Source organism: Chelmon rostratus, chromosome 12 (assembly GCF_017976325.1).
Source record: "Chelmon rostratus isolate fCheRos1 chromosome 12, fCheRos1.pri, whole genome shotgun sequence".
Lineage (NCBI taxonomy): Eukaryota > Metazoa > Chordata > Actinopteri > Chaetodontiformes > Chaetodontidae > Chelmon > Chelmon rostratus.
The window spans coordinates 19,516,762-19,531,829 of record NC_055669.1 but is presented as its reverse complement, the minus strand read 5'-3'; the positions used below and the strand labels follow the sequence as shown (position 1 = coordinate 19,531,829).

The following is a 15,068-nucleotide window of genomic DNA, read 5'->3' as shown; positions in this document are numbered from 1 at the left end:
AGTGAGGTAAATGGTGGACTTTTGTGGAAAACTGAATACATTTAGAGCTACCAGCTGTCTGTCTCGCTGTCAGTGCATCCATGGCTCCTAATACAGCCCATATTCAATTAGATGTTTAACTCTTTAACAGTTGAGGCAGCCTCATAGACTCTGTGGTCCATACGTAATTATTGCACTAGGAAACAGTGAAATGACCTTGCAGCAGATCCGCCAGGTAGTTTGAAATAATTGAAGAGGTTTAATGTTGAATCTCTGACAACTGCCACAGCAGTAACCTTCTACTTTCCTGTAGTACTCACACTGTTTTCTCCCGTGGGAGAATGGGCAGATTGACAGATTGGTGACAACGGCATTAGTATGCAGGTGCGTGTCAGTGCTGAATCAGACAGCGATGAGCTCAGCGTGCGGAGCAAACACCTTGGAGAGACGTGTTGTCATGAGATCTGAGGTGATATTACCACATGTCACTGCCCCGCCCTGTTTCGCTCCTCTTTTTTGGTCTCGTCTTGATTCGAGTCCCCTTTGGTTGGTGGTGAACCTGTTTGTTACATTCATCTCATACTGCATGATGTGAAAAACAAAATGTATCCTGACATCATCTTATGCTGAGTATTTTTGTCATTTTCAAACTGCATGGTGGCTGGCTGCCTTTCATGCTCGTACCATGCTGTTTTGGAGACATGATAACAGTTATCACTCGCTTGTGACATACACATACATGCTGCTGAGAGAAGTACTTTTGTTTTTAAACACATTTTTTTTTTTTTTGCAGGTAAGATTACAACTCGTCTCATCTGTCAGCCATTTGCAATTCAGCAGCAATGATTATATGACGGTTATGGACATAAATTGCCAAAATGACCACACAGAGATAGGTCTTCTCCTGGGTTTTTGTGTTTTGTTAGAAACAACATGTTAGCCTTCTGTCTTATGACTACAGCTACTTGGGATTGCGAATACTAATCTAAGCCATCTGGCAGAGGAGCGTCTCCCTCGAGGACTTCGGGGAGACATGGTCAAATAGTCGGTAATAAAAGAAAACAATTGTGACCTCGCAGCTAAATGCATACTTAACAAAGAGTGAAGGAAAGATACCTGTACTGGCAGTTGGTCTGCAGCAAAATCTTAGGCCACCAAGCAAATAATGACTTAAGGGAACAGTTTGGTCATCACTTCAGTTGACATTTTCCTCACTCATTTAGATCACATATGCATTATTATTTTATGCATTAACGTAGATATGCATTTTAATTGTATCTTAACCATTAGGATGTATGAAAACATTTTCTCTCAGATCAACAGTTAATCACAGTAGCACTCCTCCTAAGGCTTGTGACTTTAAATAATGTCTTTTGGTATAACTGTGTAGAGCACAGATTGCACACTTGTTAATATTCAGCAGCGGTTTGATCATTTCTTTCGATATTACGTTTGTTGTGGTTATTCCTTAGTATAGCTTAGCTTTTTCCTAACATGTGGCTGGGATAGATAGCCCTCCATAACACAAACACTTTGGTTTGTCAGTGTTTTTCCATAAGCAGAAGGCCTAATCAGACTGTGGTGGTTGTGACATGTTATCCAGATGATGAATTGACCCTCAGTCATGGTCTTTTTTTCTCCTTAACACGACTAGGCCAATATTCTGTTAGTGGTTTCATTAAACTTGCCAAATCTGCTAAACGCTTATGTTGCCATAAGCATTTCTTTGACAAAGCCGTGTCCATGTCGGAGACACTTAATTACACACGAACTGGGTAAGACTAGTTGACTACAGGCTCTCTAGCGAGCCACTTAACAGATATCTGCTGTGGTTTCATGCCATGTTACATCTCATATTCCACAACTGTCAAGGCAGCTAAATTTGTTAATCCTCTACGCAGGAGCTCTGCAGATTGAGAACAGCGAGGAGTCCGACCAAGGGAAATACGAGTGTGTTGCCATGAACAGCGCTGGGACCCGTTACTCTTCTCCTGCCAATCTCTACGTACGAGGTAAAGTCAGATGTCTCTCTCAGGTCTTGAATTTGAATCATTTCTGTTGTCTCAAGCAGCCACAAAGCATGCAATATTTTAAAGCTTCACGTCTGTTTCATTCTAAAAGTCGTTCACTCACTCGCCAGCACCCACTCACCCTGTACCCTCAATGGCTCATCCACACAGGTGATTCAGTTTATTTCAGTTATTTTGGATGGTTTGAGCTCTGGGGTGCGTGGAAGTGTGCAGGCTGCGTTTGATTGACATCTTCCTCACTGTTTCGTGAGCTTTGTTGCACCTGCACGGGTGGGACAAATTGCACATTTCTAATTCTTATTGGTGCGTGGAGTAATTCCCAGCATAGCTCTGCCCACTGTCAACCCAAGCAGAGTTCTAATTATCCAGGATAAGTGAAAACACCTGTGGAAAACATTTGCAGGGTCTTTGATTGTTGTGTAATTTCCACATTTAATGACCACATTTATACCACTATTTCTCTCTCTTTTGCACTCTCTTCAACCAGTTCTTCCACCATAATTCTTGCCTTGCCACCCCTCCCATACCATAAGCTGAACTAACCTCAGCCGCCTGTTTGGCTGTGAACTCGACCAGGTGCGGCCCCTCTGAAAACAGCTGCATTGAAACCGTTTCCTCTGCTGGCATTGAAAACCATGCCAGGCCTCCTTTCTTTTTTATTTTGACTGTATCGAAAGGCTCCATTATTTCCCCCCGCACAACCCAGAGCTCCTACAGGAACGGAGGGGTCTGGAGTTTCAGGGTTTGTTTTTGTTGTGGCGTCTCCGTGAGCAGACTAATGCAGGGCAAGGGCAGCATTGTACCCGTCCTGGAAAAAGCTAGTATAGGGGAGAGAGTGGTCTAGGTCAGCCCCTGCGGATAACACCACCATGTCTGATGTACATGAAACAGAATAGCTGCTCCAGTTGTTTGTGTGGGTTGAGGAGGGAGTTAGAGAGGGAGGGAGTGAAAATGTCAGAGTAAGAAAGAGACGCACTCAGCTATCACTTGATAATTCTGTTAAAAGCACATGCAGTAGTGTATCTTAGAGGCTATTTTATAGATGAGTGATTCCATTGTCTGGTTTTCCATCCATCAAGATAAAATAAGCAAATTATTGTCCAGTGTTTCCATTGGAACCCAGACAGGAAATGAGAAACCACCGCTAAGGAAATGTCAAATTGAATTAAGAGTAGTATTTTTTTTTAACAAAACTTCCTCTCGCCAAAGTGTGCGCTATTAATGTTCAGCATCAGTATTATTCTTTTCTATTATTAGAAAAGTATCCAAAAAGACAGAACAGAGGTAAAAGAGGTAAAATCATCCCAAAGGACTATCAAATTTACAGATTAAACACTGTGGCCACCAGAAGGTTCAGTTCTTAAATCTTGTGGCAGGGGGGTAGTCAGCCAAACAGCAAAGGCGAGAAAGGGATATAAGGCTTGTCTATTAATCAGGGCATGTCTGTCACAGGTGCAAGCGCAGCCTTTTCTTCCCCTCAGAGGTAATTACAGTAGTTGTGTGGCATGGCGCCAGCAGGGCCCCCAGGCCCAGCCAGTCTCTAACACCACCCAGGTAGCTGTCAACCCGTTGGCCCCGACACCAACTTTTCCGCCAGCCTCACCACACCAGTGGAGAGATAGAAATCAAACCAACCGTAACCTTTTAAAAGTGTTCGAGTCTGGAATGGAGAACAAAGGCTCTAGCCATGTTTCACTCCATCTTGGTTACTGCTGCAAGAATGAGGAGACGAGACCCGGGGCTGTGCTATCACTGGGCTGCTTGATTTGCTTTAAAACATGAGGGACTCAATACAAGTGGCCTTTGACATGCCTCTCTTCCTTTCTCGTTTGTTTTTTTTTTTTTTGTGTGTGTGTGTGTGTTTTTTTTATTCCAAGACACCAGAGGGGGGATTTAGGGGTTTACAACGTCTGCTCTCAAACCTGTAAACATAACAAGCTTCGGAAGCAAACAGATCATTTGACAAATGTTAAACTTTACAGTGTTGGCGTGAAGCAGCAGGCTGTAAAGCTTTGGTTGGTTTCAAACTTCGGGCACAAAATGAAACGATGACTGGGCTATGAACATATAAATACTATAAAGCTACACCTCTTGTGCAATGCATTGTGATGTCAATGATCTTGCAATTCAGTGCTGAGATTAAGACATTTCTTTGCTTTTGAGTAAATTATAGGAACCCTCTTTGGGTAGGACAGTCATTTGTAAGCTTGAAATGTCAATGAAGTTACCACGACTTGCCCAGCTAACATCTGCCCAGATGCAAACACACATACACCACTGCTAGACTCATTATGGGTTGGTCTTTTGTGTCTGCCAATGTGCTTCTGTTTTTTTTTTTTACACTCGTCGTCGCTACCTGATCCCATTCCTGTCTGCAGGTACACACACATGCTGCCAGCACCACCGTCACCATCCTTGTCTTGACATTTTAGAGCCACTAGAGAATGATGTCCTCATATTTCTTCGTGGGAGGGGGGAGGATGAGTCCGAAGGAGGAGGGGGGTGGGTGGGTGGTCTCCTCATGGATTGTTTTTCCCTTCCTGTCTGGGTGTCTATTTATGTCCTTCCACTTCTCATCCATTAAGAGTGTGTGCGTGACCGTAGGTGTGCAGGTGCGCGCGCGCCTTGTCTGCTGTGGGTCGCTTTTGGTGACCCTCCTCTAAAGGAGGACTCCATCAACGTGGGCAGAATCACAAGCGTCCTGTGATTGTGCATGAGCGCTCATTTGTCAAGTGCTTATCCCACAACGGAGGAGGGATGTCAGCTTCTGTCTGCTGGCACTCCTTCATATATCCATGTGACATGTCAATATGTCATCGAGGATAAAGTGCTGCAGCTGGGCTTTTCTTTCTCTGAAATATCTTCATGCTGTTCTTTGTGTGTGTGTGTGTGTGTGTGTGTGTGTGTCAGGGAGGGAACTTTATGAAGCAAAAGACTGAGCATGGGAGCAAATAGTCTCCCTTACATCAACAAGTACAATGCTTTTGTGCAAAGAAAAGTCTGAAATTACCAATATTTCTTTAAAAAGTTTATATTACACATTTGACTACTCAATATCTAAACGAATGCTAATCATTTGCAAAAGTGAGTTTCCCTCCCTGTTACTGTATGTATGCGTTTGCCCATCTGTGCCATGTCACTAACCTCCACTGTGTCTATGGAAACACTGTTCTGTTTCACTGTGTTGTTTTCCTCTCCACTTTGTATCTTTTCATTCCATCGCTCACCTCCATCATATCACTTCATCCTCAAACAGATCAGCGCGAAGGTTTGTCAGTTTCTCTTCTAATCCCCTCCCTTCAATTTGATACAGATCTTAAATGTGAGGTCTACCACCCTTTCCGGCCCCTCCGACGAAGACACCCCTTCTCTGACAAGCAAAAACATCAATAATAGCCTTCCCTAGTCCATCATAGTGTAAATGTGTCATTGTGTCTAAATGTTTGCATGAATCCTTAAATAGTACTTGCATGCCTTCCAGCACCACTCCCCCAACCCGTGTTTCGATTAGCCTTGCCAAAACACACAAGGAGTCCCTTTGCAGTTTGCTTAAGTCATTATTAGATCTCCGTTGTGTTATGTAGCTGTGGAGTCTTCCCAACCGCACCCATGCTGTCACTGTCAACACAGCCACCAAAAACGATAGCTTTCACCCTCCGTTTTTCCATCCGCCTCCATAGGCCCATCAGAGGTGTGTGATGGATTACTCCAGTATTTAGGTGGCAACCGGATTTGCCAGGTATTTAGGCAGCAACACCCCTGTTCTCCCACTGAGCGACATGGGTATCAGAACTGACAAAGCCGTTCTCGGGGGGATTATGTCTGTTTTACCACAATGGGCATCCACTGCCATGAGACTGAAATATGTCATAGGCACACGATAGCCTAATGACAAATCAGACATACCCCCTGTCCTAAAAGGCCGTGGGCAGGGGAAAAATGGTTTAGGATGTTGTGCTGCAAGAGTTTTGAAGCGCACTTAAGACAAAAGAAGCCCTCTACTTGCAGAACAGCTAATCATTAATAAATGGGAACCCGTTCATAATATCAGGAGATTTGGTCATTGAGAAGCACATGTCCAGGCTGAAACTCTGTTTTAGAGTTCATGAATGACGACATTGACATAGTCCAAGAGAAAGCTAATGTTTTGGAAATTATGCCTTGCTTTGCTTTGCTTGTACCGTCTGCAAAAAAAACACTGCTGCGCAAAGAGCTGACCTATAGAATATTTAAGAATGAGCTGGCAGTGTGCTGACAGGGGGATGATCAGCCATCATGGTAGCCCAGCGGTGCTGCCAGGAAGCCCGGGAGCTCGCTGACTCTGTGCCAGTTTGCACAGATATTGATTGACTGAACAGGTTCTGCTATCCTTGGGCACTTTGTCAAGGCAGTTAAATTTATAGGTATCCAGCAAGCAGGCAGGCGGAGTGGAGACAGGGCTTATTTTGTGGTTTTGATAGAGTCCCGGAGCCCGTCTCTCCAAGCCACTCTCAACAGGAGAGAGGCTTCGGGGGAATCGATAACAATTACCTGCCCTCTAGTCATTTTGTTCCACAGCACCTCTCCAAACTTAACCGCACGACATGAATTATTCACAACATTAAGTGTTCAATATACACAGGCCCCATTGACGGACTGCTCTTAGCACTGTTTAGTCTATGGAATCATGAAAGAATAACAGATACTTTGAGCTTAATGGTTTTACATTAGGGCTGCTTCTCTCAGGCTTCTCTTTTTCATAAGTATATGTTGTGAAAAGTAGCTGCTCTTGGAGGATATTGCAGTTGTGTGAGAAGACACAGGTGGCCACCAACATGAGTGGGATACTAACGCTTTTTTTCTCTCGACATACTCAAAGGTCTGTTGTGCATTAGTCATACTGGAAATCAGATGTTCAGTCATTCATATGAGAAAATTGGACCAAGTTCCTCCTTTATCTTCTCCTCTCAGCGTACTCAGGCTTGTGATCCTGTCCCATATCTTTCCTCAGCTCCCGTGCATGCTTTGCTTGAGAATGTCGTCCCTGTCCTGTTCCCAGGCTGGTAACGCTACTCTGCCTGTCCGGTCTTTGCACTGTGAACCTCAGAAAGCAGATGCCACGGCTGATGTTAATCTTTCTGAGCTGTTGGTGTGTGTCACTTTTTCCTGCATGAAACCAGCCTCATAATTAATTATTATTATTATTGATAATAACCAGCCATCTTTACTCTGTCCTAACCCTTTGCTCACCTCTTCACCACTCCAAGTGTTAAATTGATTTCTTTTCCCCACACATTCCCAGAAAAGTTTTTTATAAATAGAGCTGCAAAGTTTTGATTCATCGCTGATATTGTGAGAAACAAACTCGGAAGCTCAAATTCCAAAACATGCACGATTTCAGTGTGTTTTGTGGCTCAGACCTGCGATATTAATATTTTCATGAGATATCGAGCCAAGTAGTTTAAGCCCACATGATTGTATTGATTAAAAACTCAGCAGCAGGTCTATATACAGCACCTCAATTATTTTGGGAAAATTCAGATGAGTGTGAACCAGGTCCCCCTTATTATAGTGCGGTCCAGAGAACCAGCCTTTTCCTGACTGGAATCTCAAAAGGTGCTTTTGTGTTTTTTTCCCCCCCATTTCAACACATAATGAGGGGAATAACAAGCATGGCTATATAGTAACAACGTTCTGGTTCAAATTAGATCGGGGAGGGATGGGTGAGGGGTGGGAGAAAAGGAACGAGGAGGGAGACTCACATTTGAAAATCCATTTTCATGGAGACTGGCGCAAAAGAGCAATTACAGTCCAGTTTTTTTTTTTTTTTCAGAGAGACACAGAAATGTTGTAGAGCATTAGGAGAAACAAGCAGTATAAACTCTGCAGGGATAGTTTCTTGCAGCAGTATTCTTAATACATATGATCAGCACTAGTGGGTCCTCACCAGGGAGCTAAATGTTTGGCTTGGCCTCAATGTCTTCATTATCAAGGTTAAAGGAGTCACAGCTTCTCTTGCGTACATGCTATGGTAATTTTGAGCATGTGATAATTTAACAGCTCTGACACTGATGGGTGTTCACATAGCACTGTCAAGTTGGGTTTTCTTTACATGTTAAGCGGATAAGTTTGTTGTGGTTGCCAAAAGTTACCAGAAAAAGATCTAAAGTGTGTAAATATGGCAGGCATTTCTTGTATATCTTTATTTAGATAGAAAACAAGTCATATGTAAATGCTGGCTGCCTGTTTATTCTGGGCAGCTTTTCAGTATTGCATGGAGCCTCTGCATCGGTGTTTGCCTTGTCCCTGGCGACGTCAACAGGCCCTTCTTGTCTCCATGGGAACCCCTTTTTAATGTCAGCCTATCTGCATATCAGAACTGCACAAAGAGAGGGAGAGAGAGAGACAGAGAGAGAGAGAAAGACAGGCTGAGCAGAAGGAGCCAGAGAGAAGGAGAGGGAGGAGAAATCAAACAATGCCATCTCCACAGGGTCCCTCAATGATGCAACTCTCGCTACCATTTGACACTTTGACAAAAGAGGGCCAGACATAGTCTCCAGCAAAACTGGGCTATTTTTTTTATTATATTCCCTTTTGTAGGCAAGGGGATAAAACACCCCCTCAAAGTTTTCTTGTGAATTTCCAGAGCCATTTTGTGACAGTTCTATTATTCCCATTGTGCTCGCCTGCACATTCGGACAAAAGCGATCAGCCCTCCATTCTGTTAGCTTTCCTGAGTTAGCGTTTAGCTATGTGGAGTTGTATAGGGCAAGACCATAATGAAATCACAAAAAAAATTCATCATATTCACCTACCATATCCTACCTATTCACAATGTTCTTCTGCTCCTCTTCAGTGCGAAGAGTCCCACCCAGGTTCTCCATTCCCCCCACCAACCAAGAGGTGATGCCAGGCGGCAGCGTCAACCTGACCTGTGTGGCAGTGGGCTCACCAATGCCCTACGTCAAGTGGACGATGGGCTTGGTGGAGCTGACCAAGGAGGAGGAGATGCCAATGGGACGCAACGTGCTGGAGGTCACCAACATCCGTGAGTCTGTGAACTACACCTGCGTGGCCATCTCGTCTCTGGGCATGATAGAAGCCACCGCTCAGGTCACTGTCAAAGGTGAGAGAGAAGTTCAGACTTGTCGTTCTTTGTGTCTTTGTGAGATCGCTGCTGTAGCGGTGTGAATCCACAGATTTGTGATAAAGGGTTGTCATAAAGCAGAGTAAACAACTTTTAAATGGCCGCTGAAACTTCTTGTGCGTAATCATTGCTGTGGCCTGCACTGTGGCCTGTGGTTTGTGTTGATACTGAGAGCTAATAATTAAAGGCTGTTGCTGTTTTCAGTCTTTTTGTCAATGAGCATCGATGTCAGGGATTCTGTGTGTGTGTTTCTTTCTGCATCTTAGTCCAATCCTCTTTTTCTTCACCAGTGTTAGTGTGAATGTAGCTCTGCCCCCTTGTGTGTATGTGACTATGGGAGTGTGTCGTCTGCCCGTTGCAGCCTCTCTTATCAGCTGTCGTCTGTATTGATCCCACTTTCCACTCAGCTGATCGATACACAGAATGTCACAGTCATTTGGAGGGGCCACAGCAATGCAGACCCCCGTCTTCAAAGAAGCCAGAATGAAGACCCTCTCTTTTGTTTGTATTTATTGTACCCTCACAACGGGAACTACTCTTGCAATTTTCTTGTGTTGTCAGTAATGACCAGGCCATTATAAACTGAAAATTGGGATTTCAGTCAAGCTTTTCTATTCATTTGGGGATATTGGCTGCTGACAGCACTATAAGGATTAGCTTATGAAACAATCATTTCAGTACGATGAGTTACAGAATGGAGACATGATCAGTCATGTCTCTTCTCCACTAGAGTTGATTTTAGCTGTGGTACTCCGAATGGGTCAGACGTCCAGTTTTTCTCAAATTACCCACAAGTCCTTGAAGTCCATTCTTGAAATCAAAGCTAATACCTTGCTTCCCCCTCCTCAGCCTTGCCAAAGCCCCCCACCTCTCTCATTGTGACTGAGACCACAGCCACCAGTGTGACTCTCACCTGGGACTCTGGAAACCCAGAACCGGTCTCCTACTATATGATCCAGTACAGAGCCAAGTCTTCAGATAATGGCTTCCAGGAAGTTGAAGGGGTGGCAACTACTCGTTACAGCATTGGTGGACTTAGCCCCTACTCTGAGTACGAGTTTCGTGTCATGGCTGTCAACAACATTGGCCGTGGGCCGCCTAGTGACCCTGTGGAGACGCGCACCGGTGAACAGGCCCCCTCCTCGCCACCTCTGCACGTCCAAGCGCGCATGCTGAGTGCCAGCACAATGCTGGTCCAGTGGGAGCCGCCCGAGGAACCCAACGGGCAAATCAGGGGCTATCGGGTCTACTACAGCTCGGACCTGACGGCTCCGCTCAGCGCCTGGCAGAAACACAACACAGACGACAGCAGCCTGACTACCATCTCGAGCCTGACTCCTGATATCACCTACAGCCTCAGGGTGCTAGGCTTCACCTCTGTAGGTGACGGGCCACCTTCTGACATCCTGCAAGTCAAAACCCAGCAGGGAGGTGAGCAACCAACCACTGTATGTGGCTCTGTTTGTTAATTAATAGTGTGTGTATTCATGTGCACACGTCAGGTTTGCCTGTGTCAGTTGTGTACACGTTTGCATATAGTGTTAGACAAGGTAACAGCATGCAGTTAGGCATGTATAGTTATAAAAAGGTGATGTAATTTATTTAGCTAGTGTTGTGCATCTTCTATGTAGCTACAGCATGTGTATATTGTGGATTAGTTTATCCTTGTCATGCAAATGCCTTCCCATACAGTCAGTTTTGAGGTGGTTATTGCTGCTGACACTATGCAGAACATGTAGCTTCAGTAATGTTCCTGTTATTCTTCAACCTTTGTCCTCTCTCCCCTCTTTACCCAGTCCCTGCCCAGCCGTCCAGCTTTGAGGCCGAAGCTGAACTGGACAGCCGCATCTTGCTAACATGGCTGTGGCCCGTACAGGACCCCATCACAAAGTATGAGCTGCAGTACTGGGAGGCCAGCTCCGAAAACAAGGTTAGAATAACAACATGAAGTTATAACTATTTGATGACCTGGTGTTCTCTACTGCATACCATCTTTCATTGTCTGTCTGTCTGTCTGTCTGTCTATCTATCTATCTATCTATCTATCTATCTATCTATCTATCTATCTATCTATCTATCATTTACACTTTTTTCATATTCTGCTGTGAGATTGCAGACGAATGAATCTTGCTTTTTATGATGCAATTTCTCTGAATGGGAAGCCGTGGCTGAAGCAATGTTATTGTAGTAATGCAGTCAACTCCCCAGCTGATGATGAGAAAGATTTACCGTAGTAACAAACAGCAAAGTTGCCCTGCTCTGTCTCTCAGTGTTGTGGCCCTTGGTTCAACTCTGCTCGACCACTGCACCGGTTGTAAACTAGACAATTTGTTTCTGGAGTAAGTTGCTTTCCAATCGCGTTGCTATATTGTATCATGGTATTGCTGCATTCTCTATTTTGTATGTATATGCGAAGGAGAGACGGCAGTCTAGGCTTTAGGATTTCAGATGAAGATGAACTCCTCCATGTCTAAACAATACAGCAAATGCTGCCCCCATAGCTCGACCCATGAAAAGACAATGTGGCTGTGTTTTAATTCAGTGGCATCTTCCTGTCTGCCCCTCCAGATTCATGTGACCTTCAACCCAGCAGGCTCCTATGCTGTGGACGGTCTAAAGCCTGACACCTTGTACCGTTTCTCGCTGGCAGCCCGTTCTGAGATGGGTTTAGGTGTCTACACCCAGCCCATCGAGGCTCGCACCGCCCAGTCCAGTAAGTCCATTATTAGTCACTCATCTGTCTTATCTCCTCGTTGTCTACTAACCAGTGATTTTGTAGAGCGACAGTCAGCCACAGCTGGCTGCAGCAGGTTTAAGTTTAGGCAGAACAAAGTTGTGTTCCATCAGACGGCGTTGGCAACTTGAATGTCAGGTCAATTTCAGCACAACATAAAATGCTGACGGTGCAGCATTCCCGGTCAGCCTCACACTTCCACCACCTCCCCTCTGTCACCAACACTAACCCTCCTGTCCATCTATCTGAGGGCAGGCCCTGTGTTCAGTGTCAAAGGTACGTTAAATGTGTCTCGCTCCCACATTTGTGAGCTGTGCTTTGTTATTTTGCCTCATATCATTATGTGCTTTTACTGTGCCAGTACTCAAAATGTCACTCTGCCAGCCTACTGCTGATTTTTTCGCTGTAGTGGCACCATGCTTTTGCACCAACTCACCCAGGAGGCTTATGTGCAGTACATTTGTGCGTTGCACAGATTCTGTACAGAACTACATTTTATTTTTTTTTTAAAAAGGCTCAAACGAATAAGTGTGCCTTTCTAAAATGTTTCGCTAGAGAGAAGACATATCACTGTGTTAGAGACGCTGGAGCTACATAAAACAAAGAAGTTTAATCTGCCACAGCACTGATCCTCAGGATTAGTTCAAGACATCTCTGGTGCATTTATTTTCTTAAATACCGAAATTATATTAGTACATTTTAAAAAGACAACTTTTCAAATGCATCAAAGAAATTCCAAAAAAAGTCTCTCCAGTCAGTAACAGGATCACTGCAGCTGCAACACAAGAATAGAAAAGAATACAATAGACGGGACAGAAGGTATTTATATCTATTTTTTTGAATCTGCCCCCTTTAGGACAGACAGAATCACTGAAGAGCCAACACCTCTGACAACCACAGAGTTATATAACTGTCAATTGAGATCACGATTGGTTATGAGTCTTGTGCCTCCTGTCAGCAGGAGATGCAAAGACACAGAATTTGGAGAACAGAATTTGGATTTCATGCAGTGGGAGGATGGTGTGCATGAAATAAGCAGCAGCCTTTGGAAGGTTCTGAGGCAAATAGGCAGAGGGGAAGTGTGACATTTTCTAGTGCTGCATTTAAATGTTTAGTTTCTTTTTTTTTTAAGATTCAGAGCAATGAACATAACTGAGCTGTATTCATATATTTCCTGTTGTTTAAACAGTGTCAAGATAATTGAAAATCATAAGTTCAAGGTGCAATTCATTATCAGATTTTGAACAAAAGGGTTAGAACGCAAGATAGAAACTAAATATTTTACAGTAATACATGAAGAAATGCTGGACAGCAGCTAAACCTAAGTAATTGTAAGGATAATGATGATAGTATTTTGTTTACACAGACAGCAATAAAAATAGGTCAATATTTGAATAATGATTGGTTGAGAAACACACAATATGCCAGTTTTTCCATCTGTAAGTCTTCTATTATGTGTGTGAATATGGTGAAATAACTATGTGTTGGGCTTTAACATTTGGAAGGAGGAAAAGTAGATACAGGTTCTTCCTTATCTATAATTTCATCTATTTCGAGCCCACTCTTTGTCTTGCACATTTTTGCCTCCGAGGCGCTTGTATTTCCTGTGGTGTTGTCCTCCCCTCATTCAATTTGACTTTGATCTAGCAGATTTTTCATCAGGACCTCAATATCACAATCTCTTCTGGAAATCACCAACATTGTTTTGATTCAGTCTGTCACATTTTTGTAATACATGTGGTGTTATCAGGTCTTTGTAGTTTTCTATCCAGTCTCTCTTGGACCAGAGACCACCCGATGAGACTCAATTCTCTTCTGTGAAGCCCTAATAGGTGGAGTTCTGGCATTAGTTTATTGGATTCATGTTTGAGCCAACTGTTCATTGCTCTGCTTATTAAAAAAGAAGTTTCATGGGCATGTTTTGTACGAACACCTTGCACACCTTGAAGATGCCTTTTTTTGTGAAGTTGAATACGTTTGTGATTGAGTTAGGTGCATGTAATATTTGAATGCCATTGTGTTTGTTTTCAGTGGTCATGTTCTTCATTTGAGAAGTGTTTATTGGTTTTCTGTTGTTCTCTGGACTTGAGAGTTTACAGGTATTTTATGTGGCATTATATTGCATACAATGATATTATGCGTAGACATTCAATTTAAAAATCACATGTTGGGCCAATGGTTTTAATACAGGAACCAAATTTCTACAACATTGCTTTATGAATTTGCTCCATATGATAATCATGACAGTATTGTTTTACATTGTGGCAGCTACAAACCAGATGTTGACAATAGCGGGAATGTCCATAGCTGTTATTGATTATGAAATTAGAGCTTCATATTCGCCTTCGGACAGCCCAGTGTGTCTCAGCTGCAGAACTGAGCAGGGTCTGACAAACGCTGTTATGATGCCCAGAGCTTCGGCATCGATGTGCGAACACCAGTCAACACTGTCAAGCGCTTGTTCACACTCTTGCACATATATGGCTACTTTATTGCTCCCTCTGCGTACTGCGAGAGGCAGCAGAGAGGGCAGTTAGGGACAAATTACGTCTTTATAAAAACATCGCCTCGTAAAATTTTGGCACATTTTATATTCCGTTCAGCCCACCCTGTAGTTTCATGGCCTCTCGCATAAATGTGGTGCCAACAGCTTCAACAGTAGCCTGGTAATGTGTTTTCACAGCCAATCTCTCAGTCCGGATGTAGCATCCTGTTTAGTGTGGAAGCTTTTTGTATTCGGTATGAAAAATTCAAATGTTATATTCAAACTTGTAATGTAATAATATTAAATTTATCACCTACACTATGAGTGCAGCTGATCTGTGAACCTCAGCAGCTCAGAAAGTGACTCAAGACTTTCAAATAGGTAGAGAGCATGGAACACATGGAATAGGTTGGCTAGACCTTGATGTCATGTACTTCAGATAGAATAAATGAAAAAAATCCAGTTAGGGAAGGCTTTGTCTACCATGGCCATGTCCTATATTACTTTAAACCCAGGTTTGTTTATTAACGGGGACAATACAGAAGTCTAAACATTAAGATCATGCATAACCATTGTGCAGTGCAATAAACAAAATAATCTCAATGGTGTCCATTTTTTAATATATATATATATATATATATATATATATATACTGTACTGTAGTGACATTTGAATTATCATATGGACTCAACAAAAAGCTTCCAGTTTTGCTTT

General features: G+C 43.3%; 1 protein-coding gene across 3 annotated transcripts in view; it reads left to right on the top strand.

The window, feature by feature from the left end:
- Positions 1–15,068, top strand: part of LOC121614780 (receptor-type tyrosine-protein phosphatase F) — a 162,440-nt gene that overhangs the window by 94,626 nt on the left and 52,746 nt on the right. For all 3 annotated transcript variants that reach the window (XM_041948846.1, XM_041948847.1, XM_041948845.1), the window contains exons 6-10: positions 1,881–1,991; positions 8,845–9,114; positions 9,985–10,566; positions 10,932–11,065; positions 11,704–11,848. In XM_041948846.1, coding sequence (XP_041804780.1) covers positions 1,881–1,991; positions 8,845–9,114; positions 9,985–10,566; positions 10,932–11,065; positions 11,704–11,848 — 1,242 coding nt within the window. The remainder of the gene's footprint in view (positions 1–1,880; positions 1,992–8,844; positions 9,115–9,984; positions 10,567–10,931; positions 11,066–11,703; positions 11,849–15,068) is intronic.